At 41.3% G+C, this 20,669-nt stretch overlaps 1 protein-coding gene across 2 annotated transcripts; it reads left to right on the plus strand.

Moving 5' to 3' along the window:
* The first annotated feature begins 3,948 nt into the window (after positions 1-3,948).
* Positions 3,949-6,829, plus strand: LOC112080390 (peptidyl-prolyl cis-trans isomerase C). Of its 2 annotated transcripts, XM_024146126.2 has the most exons (6): positions 3,949-4,253; positions 4,371-4,420; positions 5,179-5,292; positions 5,661-5,754; positions 6,066-6,250; positions 6,526-6,829. In XM_024146126.2, the coding sequence occupies exons 1-6, from the start codon at positions 4,247-4,249 to the stop codon at positions 6,652-6,654; spliced, it is 579 nt and encodes a 192-aa protein (XP_024001894.1). In that variant the 5' UTR covers positions 3,949-4,246; the 3' UTR covers positions 6,655-6,829. The 2 variants fall into 2 exon arrangements, with proteins under 2 accessions (XP_024001894.1, XP_024001893.1); XM_024146125.2 differs by having other exon boundaries at positions 4,219-4,420.
* The last annotated feature ends 13,840 nt before the right edge of the window (positions 6,830-20,669 follow it).

The raw sequence follows: 20,669 nt of genomic DNA on the forward strand, positions 1-20,669 counted from the left end.
AACATTCTAAAAACCTGTTTCGCTTTGTCATTAAGGGGTATTGTGTGTAGATTATTTGTTTTCAATGTAATCAATTTTAAAATAAGGCTGTAACGCAACAAAATGTGGAAATAGGGAAGGGGTCTGAATATTTTCTGAATGCAGTGAACATGTTCGTGAGAGTCATATTAGTGTGTTGCCCAAACTGTTTGGACGCTCCAGGCAAAAGTTGGCAGATCGGATGTACCGGCTTTAGACGAATCCCAAGACGCTTGGGGATTGTAGAGCAAAACGGAGAACAATATTGTGTCCGTGAGTGTCTCATCTTTCCATAGAGGGGTCATAATAGTTTGTAGGCCAAACCGTGCCGATGCTACAGACAATTTTGTGAGAAGTCTCATGGTCTGACAAATGCTATAGCTCTGTCACCTGCTAAAAAACAGATATCTCTGTCTTAAACTGATGGATTTTTATGGGTATTTTTTAAAAAAAATTTTACTAGGCAAGTTTGTTAAGAACAAATTCTTATTTACAATGACAGCCTAGGATTAGTGGGTTAACTGCCTTGTTCAGGGGCAGAATGACAGATTTATACCTTGTCAGCTCGGGGATTTGATTTACCAACCTTTCCGTTTCTGGCCCAACGCTCTAACTACTAGGCTACCTGCCGCGCTGTATTATGCTTATTAGTTTTCCGCGGGGCGCGGACATCGACCTTAGGGGGTTTTGAAAGGGGAAACATACGTTTACGCAAGATTGAACACATAAAAAGAAAATACACACCAAACTAACAGGACAACATTTGTGCAATGCGTAATAGATAGTGCTGGGGCTAATTTGAAAGCAGATAACTATTTTAAACATGAAGTTAGAAGAAAACCCAAACCAATTTATGTGTGTGAAATCATCAGACATGTAATAAAACATGTCTAGCAGATATCTCAAAGTTGCATTTTGCCACAGATCTATAAAGATGGGTGCTCTAAAACTGAACTAGGGTCTTGATGTTCTCTTGACAGTGCTAGGGATCAGCCCTCTCCCATCACTCTGTGAAAATGTTTGTTACATTTCTGTCAGTTTCCCCTGCTTCACCAAACGATGGGCTCAGCTCCTCAGCAGACCTCCGATCATGCACCTTTCAATCCTAAATCTGATTCTAAGAATGTATATATCTACATAATGTCAGACACACAAGGAGCTGAGCCTTGAAGCATAATGTCTCCTCATTATGGTGGAAGGGGCCACTCACCATCTTTAGCCCCAGATGGAACGCACCATAGTAGCTCATTAGTACTTTCAGGTGAAAGAAATGGTGGGAAAACAACAACAACAACAAGATCGTCAAATACTTCACCAACTCTCCGACTCTATCTTAAATCCCCAATATTTTCAATATTTACAGAATTATATTTTGAGAATTGTATTACATTATTGAACTTCAACATCATAACATGCATGTGGATGGTGCCGGAGTGGAAGGCTGCCGTTTTATTGGCTCTTAACCAACCGTGCTATTTTGTTTGTTTTTTCGCATTGTTTGTAACTTAATTTGTATATAATGTTGCTGCTAAAGTCTCTTATGACCGAAAATAACTTCTGGACATCAGAGCAGTGATTGCTCTGAATTGGACAAATAAAACTGTAATTAAAAACTGTAATATCTTGTGTTTCACCGCGTTGTAGCTGAACGACGACATGGATAACATACAGCTGGCGGGTTATACACTAGAACAGCAGCCTCTGGTAAGACAATGGGTGGCGGTCTATGTATATTTGTAAACAACAGCTGGTGCACGATATCTAAGGAAGTCTCGAGGTTTTGCTCGCCTGAGGTATAGTATCTCATGATAAGCTGTAGACCACACTATCTACCAAGAGAGTTTTCATCTGTACTTTTTGTAGCTGTCTACATACCACCATAGACCAATGCTGGCACTAAGACCGCACTCAATTAACTGTATACCGCCATAAGCAAATAGCAAAATGCTCATCCAGAGGCGGTGCTCCTAGTACCCGGGGACTTTAATGCAGGGAAACTTACATCAGTTTTACCAAATCGCTATCAGCATGTTAAATGTGCAACCAGAGGCATTGAGGAGTACACCACATCAGTTATTGGCGTCATCAATAAGTGCATCGATGACGTCGTCCCAACAGTGACTGTATGTACATATCCTAACCAGAAGCCATGGATTACAGGCAACATCTACATTGAGTTAAAGGGTAGAGCTGCCACTTTCAAGGAGTGGGACTCTAACCCGGAAGCGTATAAGAAATCCCGCTATGCCATCCGACGAGCCACCAAACAGGCAAAGTAGCAATACAGGACTAAGAACGAATCGTACTACACCGGCTCCGACCCTCGTCGGATGTGGCAGGGCTTGCAAACTATTAAAGACAAAGGCATCAAATTATTATTTGGTAGCATTGCCTTTAAATTGCTTAACTTGGGTCAAATGTTTCGGGAAGCCTTCCACAAGCTTCCCACAATAAGTTGGGTGAATTTTGGCCCATTCCTCCTGACAGAGTTGGTGTAACTGAGTCAGGTTTGTAGGCCTCCTTGCTCGCACACACTTTTTCAGTTCTGCCCACAAATCTTCTATAGGATTGAGGTCAGGGCTTTGTGATGGCCACTCCAATACCTTGACTTTGGTGTCCTTAAGCCATTTTGCCACAACTTTGGAAGTCTGCTTGGGGTCAATGTCCATTTGGAAGACCCATTTGCAACCAAGCTTTAACTTCCTGACTGATGTCTTGAGATGTTGTTTCAATATATCTACATAATTGTCCTGCCTCATGATGCCATCTATTTTGTGAAGTGCACCAGTACCTCCTGCAGCAAAGCACCCCCACAACGTGATGCTGCCACCCCCGTACGTTACGGTTGGGATGGTGTTCTTCGGCTTGCAAGCCTCCCCCTTGTTCCTCCAAACATAACGATGGTCATTATGGCCAAACAGTTCTATTTTTGTTTCATCAGACCAGAGGACATTTCTCCAAAAAGTACAATATTTGTCCCCATGTGCAGTTGCAAACCATAGTCTGGCTTTTTTATGGTGGTTTTGGAGCAGTGGCTCCTTCCTTGCTGAGCGGCCTTTCAGGTTATGTCGATATAGGACTCGTTTTACTGTGGATATAGATACTTTTGTACCAGTTTCCTCCAGCATCTTCACAAGGTCCTTTGCTGTTGTTCTGGGATTGATTTGCACTTTTTGCACCAAAGTACGTTCATCTCTAGGAGACAGATGGCGTCTCCTTCCTGAGCGGTATGACGGCTGTGTGGTCCCATGGTGTTTATACTTGCGTACTATTGTTTGTACATATGAACGTGGTACCTTCAGGTGTTTGGAAATTGCTCCCAAGGATGAACCAGACTTGTGGAGGTCTACAATTGTTTTCTGAGGTCTTGGCAGATTTATTTTGATTTTCCCATGATGTCAAGCAAAGAGGCACTGGGTTTGAAGGTAGGCCTTGAAATACATCCACAGGTACACCTCCAATTGAATCAAATGGTGTCAATTAGCCTATCAGAAGTTTCTAAAGCCATAACATCATTTTCTGGAATTTTCCAAGCTGTTTACAGGCACAGTCAACTTAGTGTATGTAAACTTCTGACCCACTGGAATTGTGTTGCATAGTCATCTAAGACACTGCATCTCAGTGCAAGAGGCGTCGCTGCAGTACCTGGATCAAATCCAGGCTGCATTTAATCAGGCGGTGTTTGGGAGTCCCATAGGGCGGCGCACAATTGGCCCAGCGTTGTACGGGTGTCATTGTAAATTAGAATTTGTTCATAACTGATTTGCCTAGTTAAATAACGTTTTTTTTTAAAAGTCTAATAAATTGCCTACCCATGTCCTGAATGCTGTAACCTATTCACAGTTTATTCACATTTGTTTGTATACAGGGAAATAAAACAATAGCCAACGACAACAAGAGTATATAGCCGAGTCTCAATTCAAGGGCTGCAGATGCTGGATGTGTGCCTCACCTCAAACCGCCGTGCAATTGTAATGTCTCCAAAATTGCCAGAGGGCGCAGTTCCTGATCGGGACACAAAACCCTTTACGGCTTTGTTGGATTGGTAAACATGTTTTAACGCGAAATTATAGAGAATGCATTGTCGGATGGGAGGCTATTTGAGGAGCGCTCGGGGCATCTATCTAATTTCTCACTGAGTTGAAGCATAGGTTGGGCTCCATTCTAAAGCCAACCTCTCCACTAAAACACGGCCCAATTTGGAGTGTGGTTTTATCATGCAGGAAGGATGGATGGTAAAAATCATTTTTTTCTGATATCTTTGGTACACTGAGATTATTATTTGTTTTGTGTCTGCAAGATGGAGCCGCAAATGATTTCCTGCTTCGTTTTCTTGGTTTTTGCGTTTTCAGAAAACGTCGGATGTATTAGAGGAAGGGTTGGACCTAAAGTGACCGAAAAGGTTAGTAGAGCATCGTGCTATCATGTTATTTTATGCGACGTCGGAGAATACACAAACACAGGCTTGCCTTACGGGGGGAATTCGATGGAAGCCTTCAAAGAACAGCTGCATTGTTGAATACATAGCACGAGAACCTACATGTTCATAACAGGAATAGCGCAATAACAGCACACTGTATTTATCCCATTCTTACGTTAAACGGCTTGGTAGCCTACACATATCGACATAGGAGCATCGGGAGCTAGGAATAGTTCACCGGAGATTAAACTCAACATAGCTTTTTTTTTATACCATTAGGCTGGCTACTGCCAATTGGGCGCAAGGCATTGAATGGAAGGAGTCGGACTATAAAATCCACGTTTTTCCACATAATATGCTACACTCATTCCCCATTGCACCATTTAGGAAAATATCCGTTCATAAATGCAGCTTGTAGGCCTATGTTTATGGGATATCTCAGCCATTCAAATGTGTATAATAAGTATTTACAATCCATAAATGTGTAAATATAAAGTGGGCCTATTTAGGTAAACGTCAAAGGTTCAGATTGTTCTACTCTCAGTGACTTTAAGCCTGTGCAACTAGATGAGACATTTTCTCCAGTTCACCAATATATCATAGGACTCAAATATGATCACTTCTGTTTTACATTTCTCAAAAAACTCTACTCTATAAACTGTACTGTATAACTCTACAGTCTACAGTATATGAATACATAATTGAAGCTCGTATGTTTGGTGTTTGTCTCCCTATCCCAGGTGTTCTTTGACATCACTGTGGCAGGTCATGAAGTTGGCCGGATCGTGATTGGCCTGTTTGGAGATGTTGTTCCCCTGACTGTGAATAACTTTGTGGCTCTTGCCACAGGGGAGGTAAGCCTACTGTATGCTGTCTGTGAAATCTGTTATTGTTGTGTGATTTAAACAACACAAAGGAAAGCATCGGAATACCAATATTCATCCATAGATCATAGGTCTTAAGAGTTGACATGATGTTGCTTTGGCAGAGTAGACTGAACACGCCGTCTTCATCTCAAATGGCACCCTATTCCCTAAATTGTGTACTTTTTTACCAGGGCCCATAGGGGCTCTTGTCAAAAGTAGTCCACTAAGTTGGGAATATGGTGCCATTTACAGTATTTGATTCTAACACACGGTTGCTAGCTAATAGATCACCAGCATCCTGGAGGGAAATGGATAAGCGATACTCATTTGAATTTCCAAAATCGTTGTTTTTGCAGAAAGGATATGGCTACAAAGGAAGTACGTTTCACCGGGTGATCAAGGACTTCATGATCCAAGGAGGTGACTTCACAGCTGGAGATGGAAATGGAGGTAAGAAAGATTTAAGTATGATCGCGTAGAGTTTGACCTGTCTTAGACATTTGATCTCATGTTGAATGTTGGGAATAGTAACAATAATAATAATTCATTTAATTTGTAAAGCGTTTTTCTCATAGGGCATCAACAAAGCAGAAAAGGTGGTTATGTACACTCCCTTAAAGTTCTCAGTGGGCCCATCCTAGAGGGAACCCTATTCCCTGTAGAGTGCACTACTTTTGACATGGGCTCATAGTCTCCAGTCCCAGTGTCTCCATCTGTCACCACACAGTCCCTAAATGCTGTTTACTAATTTGCTGGCACAGGTAGAAGCATTTACGGGAACCAATTTGCTGATGAGAACTTCAAGCTGAAGCACATGGGAGCAGGTTGGGTCAGCATGGCCAACGCGGGCCCAGACACCAATGGCTCTCAGTTCTTCATCACTGCGTCCAGGGCTCCTTGGCTGGACGGAAAGCACGTGGTGTTTGGGAAGATCCTGGAGGGCATGGTAAGTGGAGGCACACTACTGGAGGCTCACAATTTGCTGTTAGAGTTTGAATTGTTTTGTGGCCACAGACATTGGAAAATCATCTGTCACTCACACATACACTCACACACACACACACACACACACACACACACACACACACACACACACACACACAACACACACACACACACACACACACACACACACACAGAACACACACACAGAACACACACACAGGTGATACATAGTTGTCCAATTCAACACTAATACATATTCTAATCTTATTTTTTCAGTCTGTGGTTCACACCATCGAGCTCCAAGACACAAATGACCGGAACCTGCCCTACACAGAGTGTGTCATTGTCAACAGTGGGAAGATAGAAGTCAAAGAGCCATTTATTGTGGATGTGGAGGGTTGGTAGGGTTATCACTATGCGTGTTACTGTATTCAGAGAAATATTATGCAGTTGTTTATGGCTCTCTGATGTGTATACTAACTTTTAACAAAATGAATACAGTCATTATGAGAAGATGTCATTTACAATTTATATCTTAAAACCGTTGTAATTTAGTTTGTTAACCTACACTCATTAACTGCCAAAATTATCAGTATGTCATTTGCACTATCCACTCAGCACTTTGTCATGCTAAGCTGAAATAACTTTTAGTTTTTTACAATGTTGAAAGACTACACAAAGTATACAATACTTTACTTATTTTCACATATCAAATGTAATCACAGCAGCTGTATGTTGTGAAATGTGTTTGAATATGTTAATGAGGTTCCCTTTGTGAGTATGTTTTATTATTTATGAGAAATTAAATTGTGGGGATTAATCTGGACGATGTAGTAGCAAGCTGCAAAGTTAATAATATTTCAAAAACTATTGCACAATTGCATAGAAAATTGCTAGTGATTACATCAGGGCAATTCCATGGTAACCGAATTACACTGACTCAGATGTTTCACTTTAAAATGTATGCCAAACAAAAATATTGATTTCCAAGTTTAACAAACCATATAACTCCATGCACAATGAGTACTTTGAACAATTTACACTTACATTTACTTAAAGAACTGTGCAGATGCAAAGTTTGGTAATAGAATTACGGTAAAATCTCCATCAGTTTCTTATGCAACCACGTTTTCCAATAATTAAGATTCAAATATGTATGCAGAAAGAATGGGGTGTCAGTTATGACATGACACCTTCAGTTTGAAATAATTTATTTTGGTTATTGAACTACAGTAGGTGAAGTGGATTTACATCTGGTAACGGAATTACGGTAATGGAATTGCATCATGGATCCCTGATCTGTACTAAACAGAAATGCATAACGAAGGATATGAATATCATTCTCATCATGGTGATGTATCCTGAATAGGTACACATAGATAGAAATATGCAATATCCTTGTTTTGCATATTAGAGTTTTTTTCTACACACTGGCTATTATTGTAATGAGCATTTGGTTGGTATGGACCAGAGTACAGTACAGTATAGCACAGTAGAGTAGATATGTTCAGCACTCTTCAACATTATTGTGTTTTGATGTACTTTTTCTGGTAGATGTTGTCCAAGACCAATTTTCCATCTGTTTGACCAGAAATCAAAGTCCAACATTTTTGGATGGATTTTTTTTTAGATATACATGTATGTATGTAACCGATGTGAAATGGCTATCTAGTTAGCGGTGGTGCGCGCTAATAGCGTTTCAATCGGTGACGTGAAGTAGTTGTTCCCCTTGCTCTGCAAGGGCCGTGGCTTTTGTGGCGCGATGGGTAACGATGCTTCGTGGGTGTCAGTTGTCTATGTGTGCAGAGGGTCCCTGGTTCGAGCCCGGGGCGAGGAACGGACGAAATCATGTTATGCCATGATTTCTCAAGAATATAGACTCTTAGCTTTGATTTGACACCCAATTTGACATGCTCCTATGACGTTCACATGTTGGTGCTCATGGATCCTTTTAGATGGAAATGCCCTTTGTCATATGGGAATAACATTCTTTTAAAATTTTCATCCATAGATTAGTTGTTTTAAAAACCTAGCAATTCATCAATCTTATCATAAACAGTAGCTCGCCTTTCAGAGATATCCACAAGCATATCATATACAGTTGAACTCGGAAGTTTACATACACTTAGGTTGGAGTCATTAAAACTCGTTTTTCAACCACTCACTTATAGCTTGTCAATGAAAGATGACATAAAAAATAAAAGTTATTTTGTGTGTGCTTGGTCTTGTGTATTCTGAACTATGTAACTCCTATCTTCTGATCATTTCCTCATAATGTTCTTTCCTCATAATGTATTCTTTCCAAATACACCAAGTTTTGGCATGTCAGAATCATGTAATTACACATGAATAGCAGTTACCTTTGGATATGTCTATTTAGACGGAATTCTACGTTTTGCCATTACATCTAAGAGGTTTTAATGTTCGCCTTGGGGGAGGAACGGGGGCCAGAGCATAAAGCACCGCCCAATACAAGTTGTAGTCTTTCAGAGACTGGAAAAAATGTCTGCTTGTATATTTATCAATGAATCCGCCAATAGGAACACCTCTGAAATACGTCCAATGGATCTATCGAACAAGGACAACCATATCAACACCCACAAAAACGTATAGTGCGATCAGTATAAAAAATTGCCTTCGTGAAATGCCGCGAAGCAGGACTACATTCATTTTTGGATCACTGACCTGCCTTCCTCCTGGGCAATTACATATCACTGTCCTAGAAATGCCTCAGAAATTATGAAAACAAGCCCAGATTCCCCCACGGGGAAATTCCCCTTTAAGAACAATTGGGGGGGTCGTGTTAATTTAGTCTCTAATGAGTCATGTAGAGGAAATAGGTTCTGCAAATGATGATGCAAGGAAGAGTAGCTGCTGCCTTGGCATCCATCAGTGGAGGCTCCTCAGAGGAAGGGGAGGACCATCCTCCTCAGTGAAATTTCATGAAAATAGTGAAACATTTAAAAGGTTATCCTTTTTACATAAAACTATATTAAATATATTCATATGTCACCAAATAATTGATTAAATAAAAATGTTTTGCAGTGAAGGTGTCACGAACGTCGTTGTAAGGATTATCGGACCAAAGTGCAGCGTGGTATGGGTTCAACATTTTATTTAGTGAACCGGCAACAAAAAAATATATAAAGCACAAACGAAACGTGACGCTAGAGGTGCAACATGCACTAACTCCAAACAAGATCCCACAAAACACAGTGGGGAAATGGCTGCCTAAATATTATCTCCAATCAGAGACAACGATAAACAGCTGCCTCTGATTGGGAACCATACCAGGCCAACATAGACATACAATAACCTAGATAACCCACCCTAGTCACACCCCGACCTAACCAACATAGAGATTAAAAGGCTCTCTATGGTCAGGGCGTGACAGAAGGTCTACAATGAAGGTCTACAGTAACTTCAACAGCACGGTCTGGGGTAGCACCGTGGTGCAGCCGGAGAAAAAGCTAGCGTCCATGCTCCTCCTCTGGCTACATTGACTTTAATTCAAAACCTAGAAGGCTCATAGAACTCACCCCCTTCCATAGACATACATGGTAATTATGACCACTTCCGGAGGACGTCCTCCAACCAATCAAACTTTTGTAGTATGAATTGACATGTTGTCCATCCAATCATATAATTAGGTTCAGGAATGAACCTACTGAGTTGTATTGTGATTGTGCCACAGAGCATTATGGGGGTTTTATGTGTTGATTAGCTTGGTGACATTGTTGGTTAGAGATTAAGAGTGAAAAGTGATAATTGAGCATTTTTTTGATATTATTCAACTCTAATTATTTTTTTCAAGTTACAGGAAACTGAGGCATATTCTAAATTGTTTTCTTGGTTTTAGAACTTTATTTTTGTGTCCAGTAAGTGCAATTTATTTCAATTTGCCTTGCTAACTTCAGTAGCTAGCTAGCTACTGTACCAGCGTGAGTGTGCAGTTTTCTGTGCCAGAATGGTAGAATGGCCAACGCTGCCGAAAATTTTGTGTACTTTTTGTTGAAGAACCCCTACCTTCTGGGGTACACGGAAAAGGTATGAATTAAAAGCGAGCGTCGACCTCTGCCTGAGATCAGTTTCATGAAGAAGGATGAAAAGGTGAGGGCGTTCAATACCACCTGGTATCAAAAGTTGATAGGGAGCCTTTCATCAAGCCACCTGTATTGCTGAACTTCCCTGCGTTTTTGGGCAGGCAAGAATTTACTTTTAGAGGACACGGCGAGATGGAAAGTTCCGCCGACAAGGGCAACTACAAGGCGTAGAGGTAACGTGAACTCACTCACTTTTGTACATCGCCTTGGTCCGTACAATTAACCTTATTTTAGAGCCCCAAAAACGTAATAGTTCCAGATCAACTGTAATGTTAATACCATTGTTAAGCACAATTTCTCCCCTTTCCAACAGAATCAATTACATGACCTCCACGCTGCCCGTTTCTGCATGATTCAAGAAGGCAATGAACTCCGTCGGGTCTTTTTAAAAATGGCGGGTGGGAAAGCGAAACTAATGCGTGATAGTGATCTGTCCAACTTATCACCTTATCGCCTCTAAAATGTAAATAAAACACTAAAGAGTTTATATAATGTGTCATCACATACCTATTTGAAGGTTTGTGTCGAATTTGAATCGGGTTTTTAGGGCGATGCTAAAGTGATCTTTGAGAGTCATGATCGCTTGCGGTGATGGCGCAAAAAATTACTAGGTATCCCCCCCTTACCCCCGTCACTGTCCATTTCTTGTTGTTAAACGATGAGAGAAGTGCTACACCTGGTGGAGAGAGATTGTAAGACAGAAATAGTTGCTTTATGCGTGCTGTACGTTACGGCATGTAACGGAGGGTCAGTTTTTTCAACTTTTCTCCAATACTATAGAGCCATTACCATGTCGATCAATGTTTGAATAGAAACGTAGTTCACACCCCAGATTTTGAAGTCAACACAGTCACTACAGTCCCATTAGTTTTCTTTGCAGCCTCGTTTGAATGTCGCGGTTGCACACATTTGTACGGAATGGGGTGAGTTTACTTTATTCGCACGTTACAATGCTTTACTTGCTGAACATATCAAACTTTCGACTGTCTTTTCTGGGATGTCAAAAACAATTCCAAATGATTTGATAGCTTCCATCGCATCATCCATTAAAAGATTAAAGAGAGTTTGAAGCAGAGCAATTTTTCGCGTACGCTCAAGTAGACTTTCCACTTTCCTCTGGTATTTATTTAGCAAAGATGATAACACATAATCCCTCCGGACAGACACAAGCAAAAACTCATGATATAAATGTTGCAGCATCCTAGGCTACACCTAAACATTGGAAATCTGACATGCTGTATGGGATGAAAACGAGACTATTTTTCAGTCTGATCAACTGTAGGCTACTAATAAGAGCAGCAGAAATACAGCCTATGTGCCCTGTCCAGCTGGTCAGGGTAAACTAATTGGTAACGTTATGTATTTATAGTCCATTTGTGTGTCAGGAGAAAATGTGAATGTGATCAAATATTGTTTATATTCAAAATTGGGCTGCTTAGGCTGCCTATACGTTTTTAATCCATAATGATTAACTGGAATTAATGAATCAACATAATAGTGATGACGGCTGTGAGTAAATGTTTTGTAAGGCCTACAGTTGCATAGGCCTGCATGATGCAAACATGCATAAAGCAAGCTCAGCCCTGTGAGTTCTATCAGTTGTTGTCTGTGTCTGGGTAGAGGAAATCCCCCTCCTAATCTAGTCTAAATATAATTTATATGAACAAATATAAGGTAGCCGCAGTTTGACAGGGTTTTCACTCCCCCAGGGCCAGGAGTTTTTGTGACCTGATTAGGGAAAACTGGTCCCATCATAGCCCATATAAAACATTTTTACATCTGATTAATCACTGTCAAACCTTATAGGTTCCAGAGTTTTCCTAGTTAGGTTAACATATAAGGAAAAACTCCAGGCCCCAGGGGGTACAAATTGCCCCACCGCTCTGGGACCTATGGTGGCACCAGTCTGCTTGCAGTTGTCAGTTATCGTCAGGTATGTGGATGATCAGGGCTTTATTCATGAACGTTTCTTGGGATACTTTGATATGTCAAGTGGGCGAGATGCGCAGTCTGTGTTTGACTTTATGAATTTTGTGATGTTTAAGTTCATAGAGAAACTCGTTGTTCAAACCTACGATGGCGCAGCTGTAATGGAATGTATCTGCTGTTTGTATTTACAGCTAAGTCCTCTCCTGTTCCCTGATTAAGAGGTGATGACTACTCCACTCCACTACCTTTGTCAACTTTCTCCTGAGATGAACTGAAGCCACGTCAAATCCTGTCCTGCACTGGTCAAGCCTCTGAACACTCATGCCTCATACCCTCATTCAATCACTGCTGTGATCCCTTTCCAACACGGTGTAAGTATCCCTCTCATTCCCATTCCCCATAATAAACTATAAATGTCTTTATTAAATGATTTAGGTTAAAATAGTTAGTCTTTGACGATTTATGAAACACACTTTGTTGTCTCTGTGCGTTACGCGCCTATACCGTGGGTCTCCCATCCTCCTCATTTTTTCAAGTCACCAGTCTCCATTGGGATCCATTATAAATACAAATACAACTATCAGTGAACAATGTCCTGCAACCATCATCTATTTCCCCCTTTATTTACTAGATTTGTTTTCAGGGTATTTGGCCAGTTTCAAGTTAATGGCCCAACCGGTAACAGGAGCAAAGATTTCCTTCCTCCTTGCCTGCACAACTCAAATATTTTCAGAATAGTAGGCGAATCAAGAGAAGGAATCATTTCTCTTGATTAAGTGATTCGGGTCCCTTGGGAGACAAAGCAAAGAAAACAATGACTATTTTCTTATCGGTGCTGTGCTGGGGCAGCTGTGACTTGGATCAAAGTGGCCCAAAGCTGCGGCAGGCCAGGCAGAGTAATTAGACTTGGCCTGGGAATAAATGGACTTTACTGAGTGGCCATGCTCTGCAGAGATTTTACTTCCAGCAGTGAAATGACCCTTCTAATAACAACCATCAGTGAAAATGACCAATTAACAAGTGCATAATCAAGCAGGGCTGGCCATATTAGATGCAGCAAGCTGTGAAAAACATAGCTGGAGAACATTACATTAAATGCTACAAGTAATAAGTAATCTCAGTTGGCTTAGCAACAAAAACCTCTGGTTCAGAAGAAAGACTCCTGTGGTTCAGTGACACAAAATATTAATACATGTGTTGGGCAATACTAATCAAATGTGCCGTTTTGTCACACAACACAATGCCACAGATGTCTCAAGTTTTGAGGTAGCATGCAATTGGCATGCTGACTGCAGGAATGTCCACCATAGCTGTTGCCAGATCATTTTATGTTAATTTCTCTACCAAAGCCGCCTCCAACGCCATTTTAAAGAATTTGGCAGTATGTCCAACCGGCCTCACAACTGCAGACCACATGTAACCACGCCAGGCCAGGACCTCCACATCCGGCTTCTTCAGCTGAGGGACCATCTGAGACCATCCACCCGGACAGCTGATGAAACTGAGGAGAATTTATGTCTGTAATAATGCCCTTTTGTGGGGGAAAACTCATTTTGATTGGCTGGGCCTTGTTCCCCACTGGGTGGGCCTAGAGCCCAAATGGGTGGGCCTATGCCCTCCCAGGCCCACCCGTGGTGGCGGCCATGCCCAGGAATGTGAAATCCATAGATAAGGGCCTAATTAATTGATTTCAACTGACTGATTTCCTTATATGAACTGTAACTCAGTAAAATCATTGAAATTGTTGTGTGTTGCGTTTTATATTTTTGTTTATATGTGTGGCATGTCCGACAGAACTGAGCCACCTCTTGTTTTAAACCTGGCCAAAAGAAATGTCGAAGGACCCGATCATAAGTCTTGGTGATTCCTAAATGACCGGACCACTGGTGATCATGAGCAAGGGATAACACATTTTGTCTAAAGGCTGTAGGAATCACTATTTGGTAAACAGCATTCCAATCTCCGCCCGCGTCAACATGGGATGTCCATTTACGCATGAGGAGATTACCATCAATGAAGTAAGCCACGTTCTTCTTCTTTAACTCTTCCAATGAGACAACCCCAGAAAAGCATTTAGCAAGCCTGTTGTGAACCTTTTGGTTAGCAATCAGCTGCTCACGAGTGACTGGTATTGCATCAGCAATAAGTTCAATATACTTCGATTCTTCCCTGGGCTGTTTGTCAGAGGGGATCAGCTTCCCAGAGGTAGCACACAACCCATCCTCTTGATCAAACTCTTTGAACAGAACAGTGTTCGACAAATCTATTACGTCACCCACTTGTCGTGCCTGAGCACGAGTGACAGCACAAGCGGGGAACACATGTGGCTAACTCTGTGCCAGCTCATTGGAGAGAGAGTGGTCACTTTCATCCAATACTTCCAATACGGGTACCACCTTTCCTCCGGCAATATCGTTACCCATTATAAAGGTCACACCTTTTACTGGCAACATAGGATGTACCCTCACTCTGAATATTCCACTGATTAACTCAGAGTGTACATTCACAAAGTGCAATGGTACTGGGACAAAACCCATTTCAATACACTGAACTAACGCACTGGAACCACAGTAGGTATTGTCGGATAAGGGCAACACATCAGACAATATAAACGACTGCGCCGCACCAGTATCTCTAAGGATTTTAACCGGACGCTAAGATGCTTCTTCATTCTTTAGGGAAACAAGTTCTAACTAGGGTATTTAGACAAAGGTATTCCTACGGGTAATGTATGCCCAAGGGCGACTTGGTATCCCACTTTCCCACCAAACAAACAAACAGCCATACACCACAGCAATGCATACTCACATGATACGGACAATGTGAGATGTAGGCACAAAAGAGAGAGAGAGACTGACTGGATTTTTAAACCAAGGGAAAGGGGATGTGATTGGGTAAGGGAAAAGGAGCAGGTGTGTCTTCAGATTGGCGACTGATTTGTGACTGATGACTGTTACCTGTAACTAGGGCAGAAGGAGAGAAAACAAATACATACAGGATACCTGTATCCGTAACAGTATCTTTCCCAAATCTTCACCTGCAGGCAGAAAGGAATCTTGGCGCGCCTGCAGGGTTTTTGATGCCATTGCCCTTCCAAGTGGGGAGTTGTCATAGACTCCTCCGTCACTGTTTCTCCCGAAATCCTCCACTTGAATAGCTGTGAAGTGGTAATTGGCATCCACAAGGGCGAGTAACACCACAGAGATGGTTCCTTTATAATTGAAAAAACGGCTCCCTAAGTTTGGTGGTTTGGTGATCATAATATGTTTTCCATCAACCGATCCCAAACATTTGGGAAAGTCCCATTTTTCATGAAACTCTTGAGAAGTTTGTCTCCAGGTTTCCTCAGTGGGTTGTGGCAAATGGGACGCCAGCATCCTCCCATCTATTGCCTTACAGGTCTTAATAATGCACTGCGACACTGTTTCGAATCCAAGACGATAGGTGAAGGCCAGGCTGCAAATAGAGTCTCCAGATGCCAAATACCTGTAATGACAAAATAAATGTTTTGTTATTGGTTTACAATCAATTCGATTTTACTCTTCACATCAGACATAATTCACTTTGTCTGGGTTTGAAAAAAAACACTAGATTGAATACCCTGTGATTCAACATCCTCACAATTGAAGATACATCTCAGATAATCCCAGTTTGACACATTCCAATTGGCTTAGTTTGATGGCTTTTAAAAGCCTGTTCAACTTAACTCAAAACGATACAAATACAAGTAAAGTTACATTGAAAATCATGTTCTCAGTTAGCTGGGTTCATGTTTGGATCAACTCCAGTTCACATGAAATAGTTTAAATACATTTTTCCTTAACTTGCGATCAAAAACAAGATACATATGGATACTACCAAAACAATTGAACTAATGATTCTCTCTCTTTGCAGAAAAATCTGCAGAGCTGGGATGGTTGTATCCCCCACATATAACATTCTATTGGTTGCAAGAATTTTGTATAATATTTCTAAGTTTTGAATCCGATGTCATTTTGTGTATCTGTTCATAAACCATGTGCCATGTAATCGGTAAGTGAAAAATCTTTTAAACTATTTTGTAATCTACAGTATATTTTTGCTAGCTGCATGTGAGACACATCATAAACTGGTGGGGTTATCATTTAAAGATTATACAAAAAAAAAAAAAAAATCTGTTTCCCATATTTCTAATAGTGTTCTATTGTTTCCAGTACAGTTTTATATTATCTCCAATGTATCATCCATGAAAAAAATTAGGATTATTAGGATGAATAATATCTGACAATTCTGTGCATTTTGCTATTAACTTTAATAAGGGGCCTCCAATTTTTTAAATGGACTGGATCTTTATATTTACAACTTGGGTCCTGTTTAAGTAATAATGAAATCAGACCTTGTTGAGTGTCTGATCATTCTGAGAGAATGATTTATTTCAGCTTTTATTTCTTTCATCACATTCCCAGTGGGTCAGAAGTTTACATACACTCAATTAGTATTTGGTAGCATTGCCTTTAAATTGTTTAACTTGGATCAAATGTTTCGGGTAGCCATCCACAAGCTTCCCACAATAAGTTGGGTGAATTTTGGCCCATTCCCCCTGACAAAGCTTGCGTATTGGAGTCAGGTTTGTACGACTCCTTGCTCGCACACGCTTTTTCAGTTTTGTCCACAAATTGTTTATAGGATTGAGGTCAGAGCTTTGTGATGGGCACTCCAATACCTTGACTTTGTTGTCCTTAAGCCATTTTGCCACAACTTTGGAAGTATGTTTGGGGTCATTGTCCATTTAGAAGACCCATTTGTGAACAAGCTTTAACTTCCTGACTGATGTCTTGAGATGTTGCTTCAATATATCCACATAATTTTCCTCCCTCATGATGCCATCTATTTTGTGAAGTGCACCAGTCCCTCCTGCAGCAAAGCACCCCCACAACATGATGCTGCCATCCCCGTGCTTCACGGTTGGGATGGTGTTCTTCGGCTTGCAAGCCTCCCCCTTGTTCCTCCAAACATAACGATGGTCATTACGGCCAAACAGTCAGATTTTTGTTTCATCAGACCAGAGGACATTTCTCCAAAAAGTACGATCTTTGTTCCCATGTGCAGTTGCAAACCGTAGTCTGGCATTTTTATGGTGGATTTGGAGCAGTGGCTTCTTCCTTTCTGAGCGGCCTTTCAGGTTATGTCGATATAGGACTCGTTTTACTGTAGATATAGATACTTTTGTACCTGTTTCCCCCAGAATCTTCACACGGTCCTTTGATGTTGTTCTGGGATTGATTTGCACTTTTTGCACCAAAGTACGTTCATCTCTAGGAGACAGAACACATCTCCTTTCTGAGCAATATGATGGCTGCGTGGTCCCATTGTGTTCATACTTGCGTATTATTGTTGGTACAGATGAACATGGTACCTTCAGGCGTTTGGAAATTGCTCCCAAGGATGAACCAGACTTGTGGAGGTCTACAATTATTTCTCTGAGGTCTTGGCTGATTTCTTTTGATTTTCCCATGATGTCAAGCAAAGAGGCACTGAGCTAGAAGGTAGGCCTTGAAATACATCCTCCAATTGACTCAAATGATGTCAATTAGCATATCAGAAGCTTCTAAAACCATAACATCATTTTCTGGAATTTTCCAAGCTGTTTAAAGGTACAGTCAACTCAGTGTATGTATACTTCTGACCCACTGGAATTATGACACAGTGAATTGTAAGTGAAATAATCTGTTTGTAAACAATTGTTGGAAAAATGACTTGTGCCATGCACAAAGTACATTTCCTACCCGACTTGCCAAAACTATAGTTTGTAAACAAGAAATTTGTGGAGTGGTTGAAAAACGAATTTTAATGACTCCAACCTAAGTGTATGTAAACTTCCGAAATCAACTGTATATGGCAGACCAATTCGAACTCCTCTCTCAGCATGTCCAGCCCAATCATTATCTCAGCAATTCATGGCTAGTGGGAAGGTTGTTAACTTTTTCTGTGGCTTAATCAACAAGGCTAATTTAACATGGTATTAGTATTTACAGGTGGCATAGAAGTTTGTTATTAAGGCACATTAAAGTTCACTTGTTCGAGAAAGCATTTCTGCCAAAAACTGCATTTTGAAAAATGCTCTCCTGTGAAGTCTTGACTTGCAAAATACGCCTTGTCGACACACACACACACACACACACACACACACACACACACACACACACACACACACACACACACACACACACACACACACACACACACACACACACACACAACACCAGTATGTCGACACCCCTTCAAATTAGTGGATTGGCTATTTCAGGCACACCCGTTGCTGACAGTTGTACAAATCGAGCACACAGCCATTTAATCTCTGTAGACAAATATTGGCAGTACAATGGCCTTCCTGAAGAGCTCAGTGACTTTCAAGGTGGCACCGTCACAGGAGGACCTTTCCAACAAGTCAGTTCGTCAAATATCTGCCCTGCTAGATCTGCCTGGTCAACTGTAAGTGCTGTTATAGTGAAGTGGAAACGCCTAGGAGCAACAACGGCTCAGCCGAGAAGTGGTAGGCCACACAAGCTCACAGAACACGACCGCCGAGTGCTGAAGCGTGTAGCCCATAAAATCGTCTTTCTTTGGTTGCAACACTCACTATCGAGTTCCAAACTGCCTCTGGAAGCAACATTAGCACAAGTACTGTTCATCAGGAGCTTCATGAAATGAGGTTCAATGCAGCTGCAGTGTGCAGCTGCACACAAGCCTAAGATCACCATGCGCAATGCTAAGTGTTGGCTGGAGTGGTGTAAAGCTCGCCGCCATTGGACACGCGTTCTCTGGAGTGATGATTTACGCATCTGGCAGTCCAACGGACAAATCTGGGTTTGCGGGATGCCAGGAGAACGCTACCTGCCCAATGCATAGTGGCAACTGTAAAGGTTGGGGAGGAGGAATAATGGTCGGGGGCTGTTTTTCATGGAAATCTTAACGCTACAGCATACAATGACATTCTAGACGATTCTGTGCTTCCAAATTTGTGGCAGTTTGGGAAAGGCCCTTTCCTGTTTCAGCAGGACAATACCGCCATGCACAAAGTTAGGATCCCATACAGAAATGGTTTGTCGAGATCGGTGTGGAAGAACTTGACTGGCCTGCACAGAGCCCTGACCTCAACCACATCGAACACCTTTGGGATGAATTGGAACGCCGACTGTCAGCCAGGCCTAATCGCCCAACATCAGTGCCCGACCTCACTAATGCTTTTGTGGCTGAATGGAAGCAAGTCCCCGCAGCAATGTTCCAACATCTAGTGGAAATGCTTTCCAGAAGAGTGGAGGCTGTTATAGCAGCAAAGGGGGACCAACTCCATATTAATGTCCATGATTTTGGAATGAGATGTTTGAGGTGCAGGTGTCCACATACTTTTGGTCATGTCATCACTATTAATCCTGTTCAACCCATTAGTGCATTTAATTATGTTGAAAGATTAACATTAAAAGGGTAAATTCAGTATTTTACAACTTAATGTTGTCGCCATAAAAGTAGTCAATGGGCCAATGGGTTATCTTTAAAGTTGCAATATCTAACTTTTTGGATGACCTGCCAAAATTGGGCGTGATGGTCGAATGTTGGGGAATAAGCGATTTGAAAGTCTAAATTTGAAAGAAAATGTCACCAATTACTGTTCCAAAAGGAATTGTTTATTATTATTTTTAGTCATGTCTTTTACCTAATGTCGGCGATCCAAACATGCACAAATTCCCATAGAAACACAGCCATTTTAAAAGTGCACGGCTTGTGCAAAGTACCATGCCTTCAATTTTTGTCTGACAGGAATAGTGGCGACCAGTCATTCAGCACCAATACCTGTTTTGAGACCCACATTTTTATCTAAAGATAAAAAAAACAATTAAAAAAAGTTTTGGGGGGGCTTACCTGTTTTGCATGTTATTTTCAAATAAAATGTTATTTATCACATGCGCCAAAATGTGAAATGCTTACTTACAAGCGCTTAACCAACAATGCAGTTAAGAAAATACAAAAAATAGTAAAGAGATAAGAATAACCAATGATAAAAGAGCAGCAGTAAATAACAATAGCGGGGCTATATACAGGGGGTACCGGTACAGAATCAATGTGCAGGGGCTCCGGTGTCGAGGTAATTGAGGTAATATGTACATGTAGGTTAGTAAAGTTAATAAAGTTAATAAAGTTACTATGCATAGATTAATAAAGTGACTATGCATAGATAATAGAGTAGCAGCAGTTTTCCGGGGGGGGGGGGTGGCATGCAAGTAGTCTGGGTAGCCATTTGATTAGCTGTTCAGGAGTCTTATGGCTTGGTGGTAGAAGCTATTTTGGAGCCTCTTGGACCTAGACTTGGCGCTCCGGTACTGCTTGCCGTGTGGTAGCAGAAAGAACAAT

Source organism: Salvelinus sp. IW2-2015, unplaced genomic scaffold (genome assembly GCF_002910315.2).
Source record: "Salvelinus sp. IW2-2015 unplaced genomic scaffold, ASM291031v2 Un_scaffold16312, whole genome shotgun sequence".
NCBI classification, from domain to species: Eukaryota; Metazoa; Chordata; class Actinopteri; order Salmoniformes; family Salmonidae; genus Salvelinus; species Salvelinus sp. IW2-2015.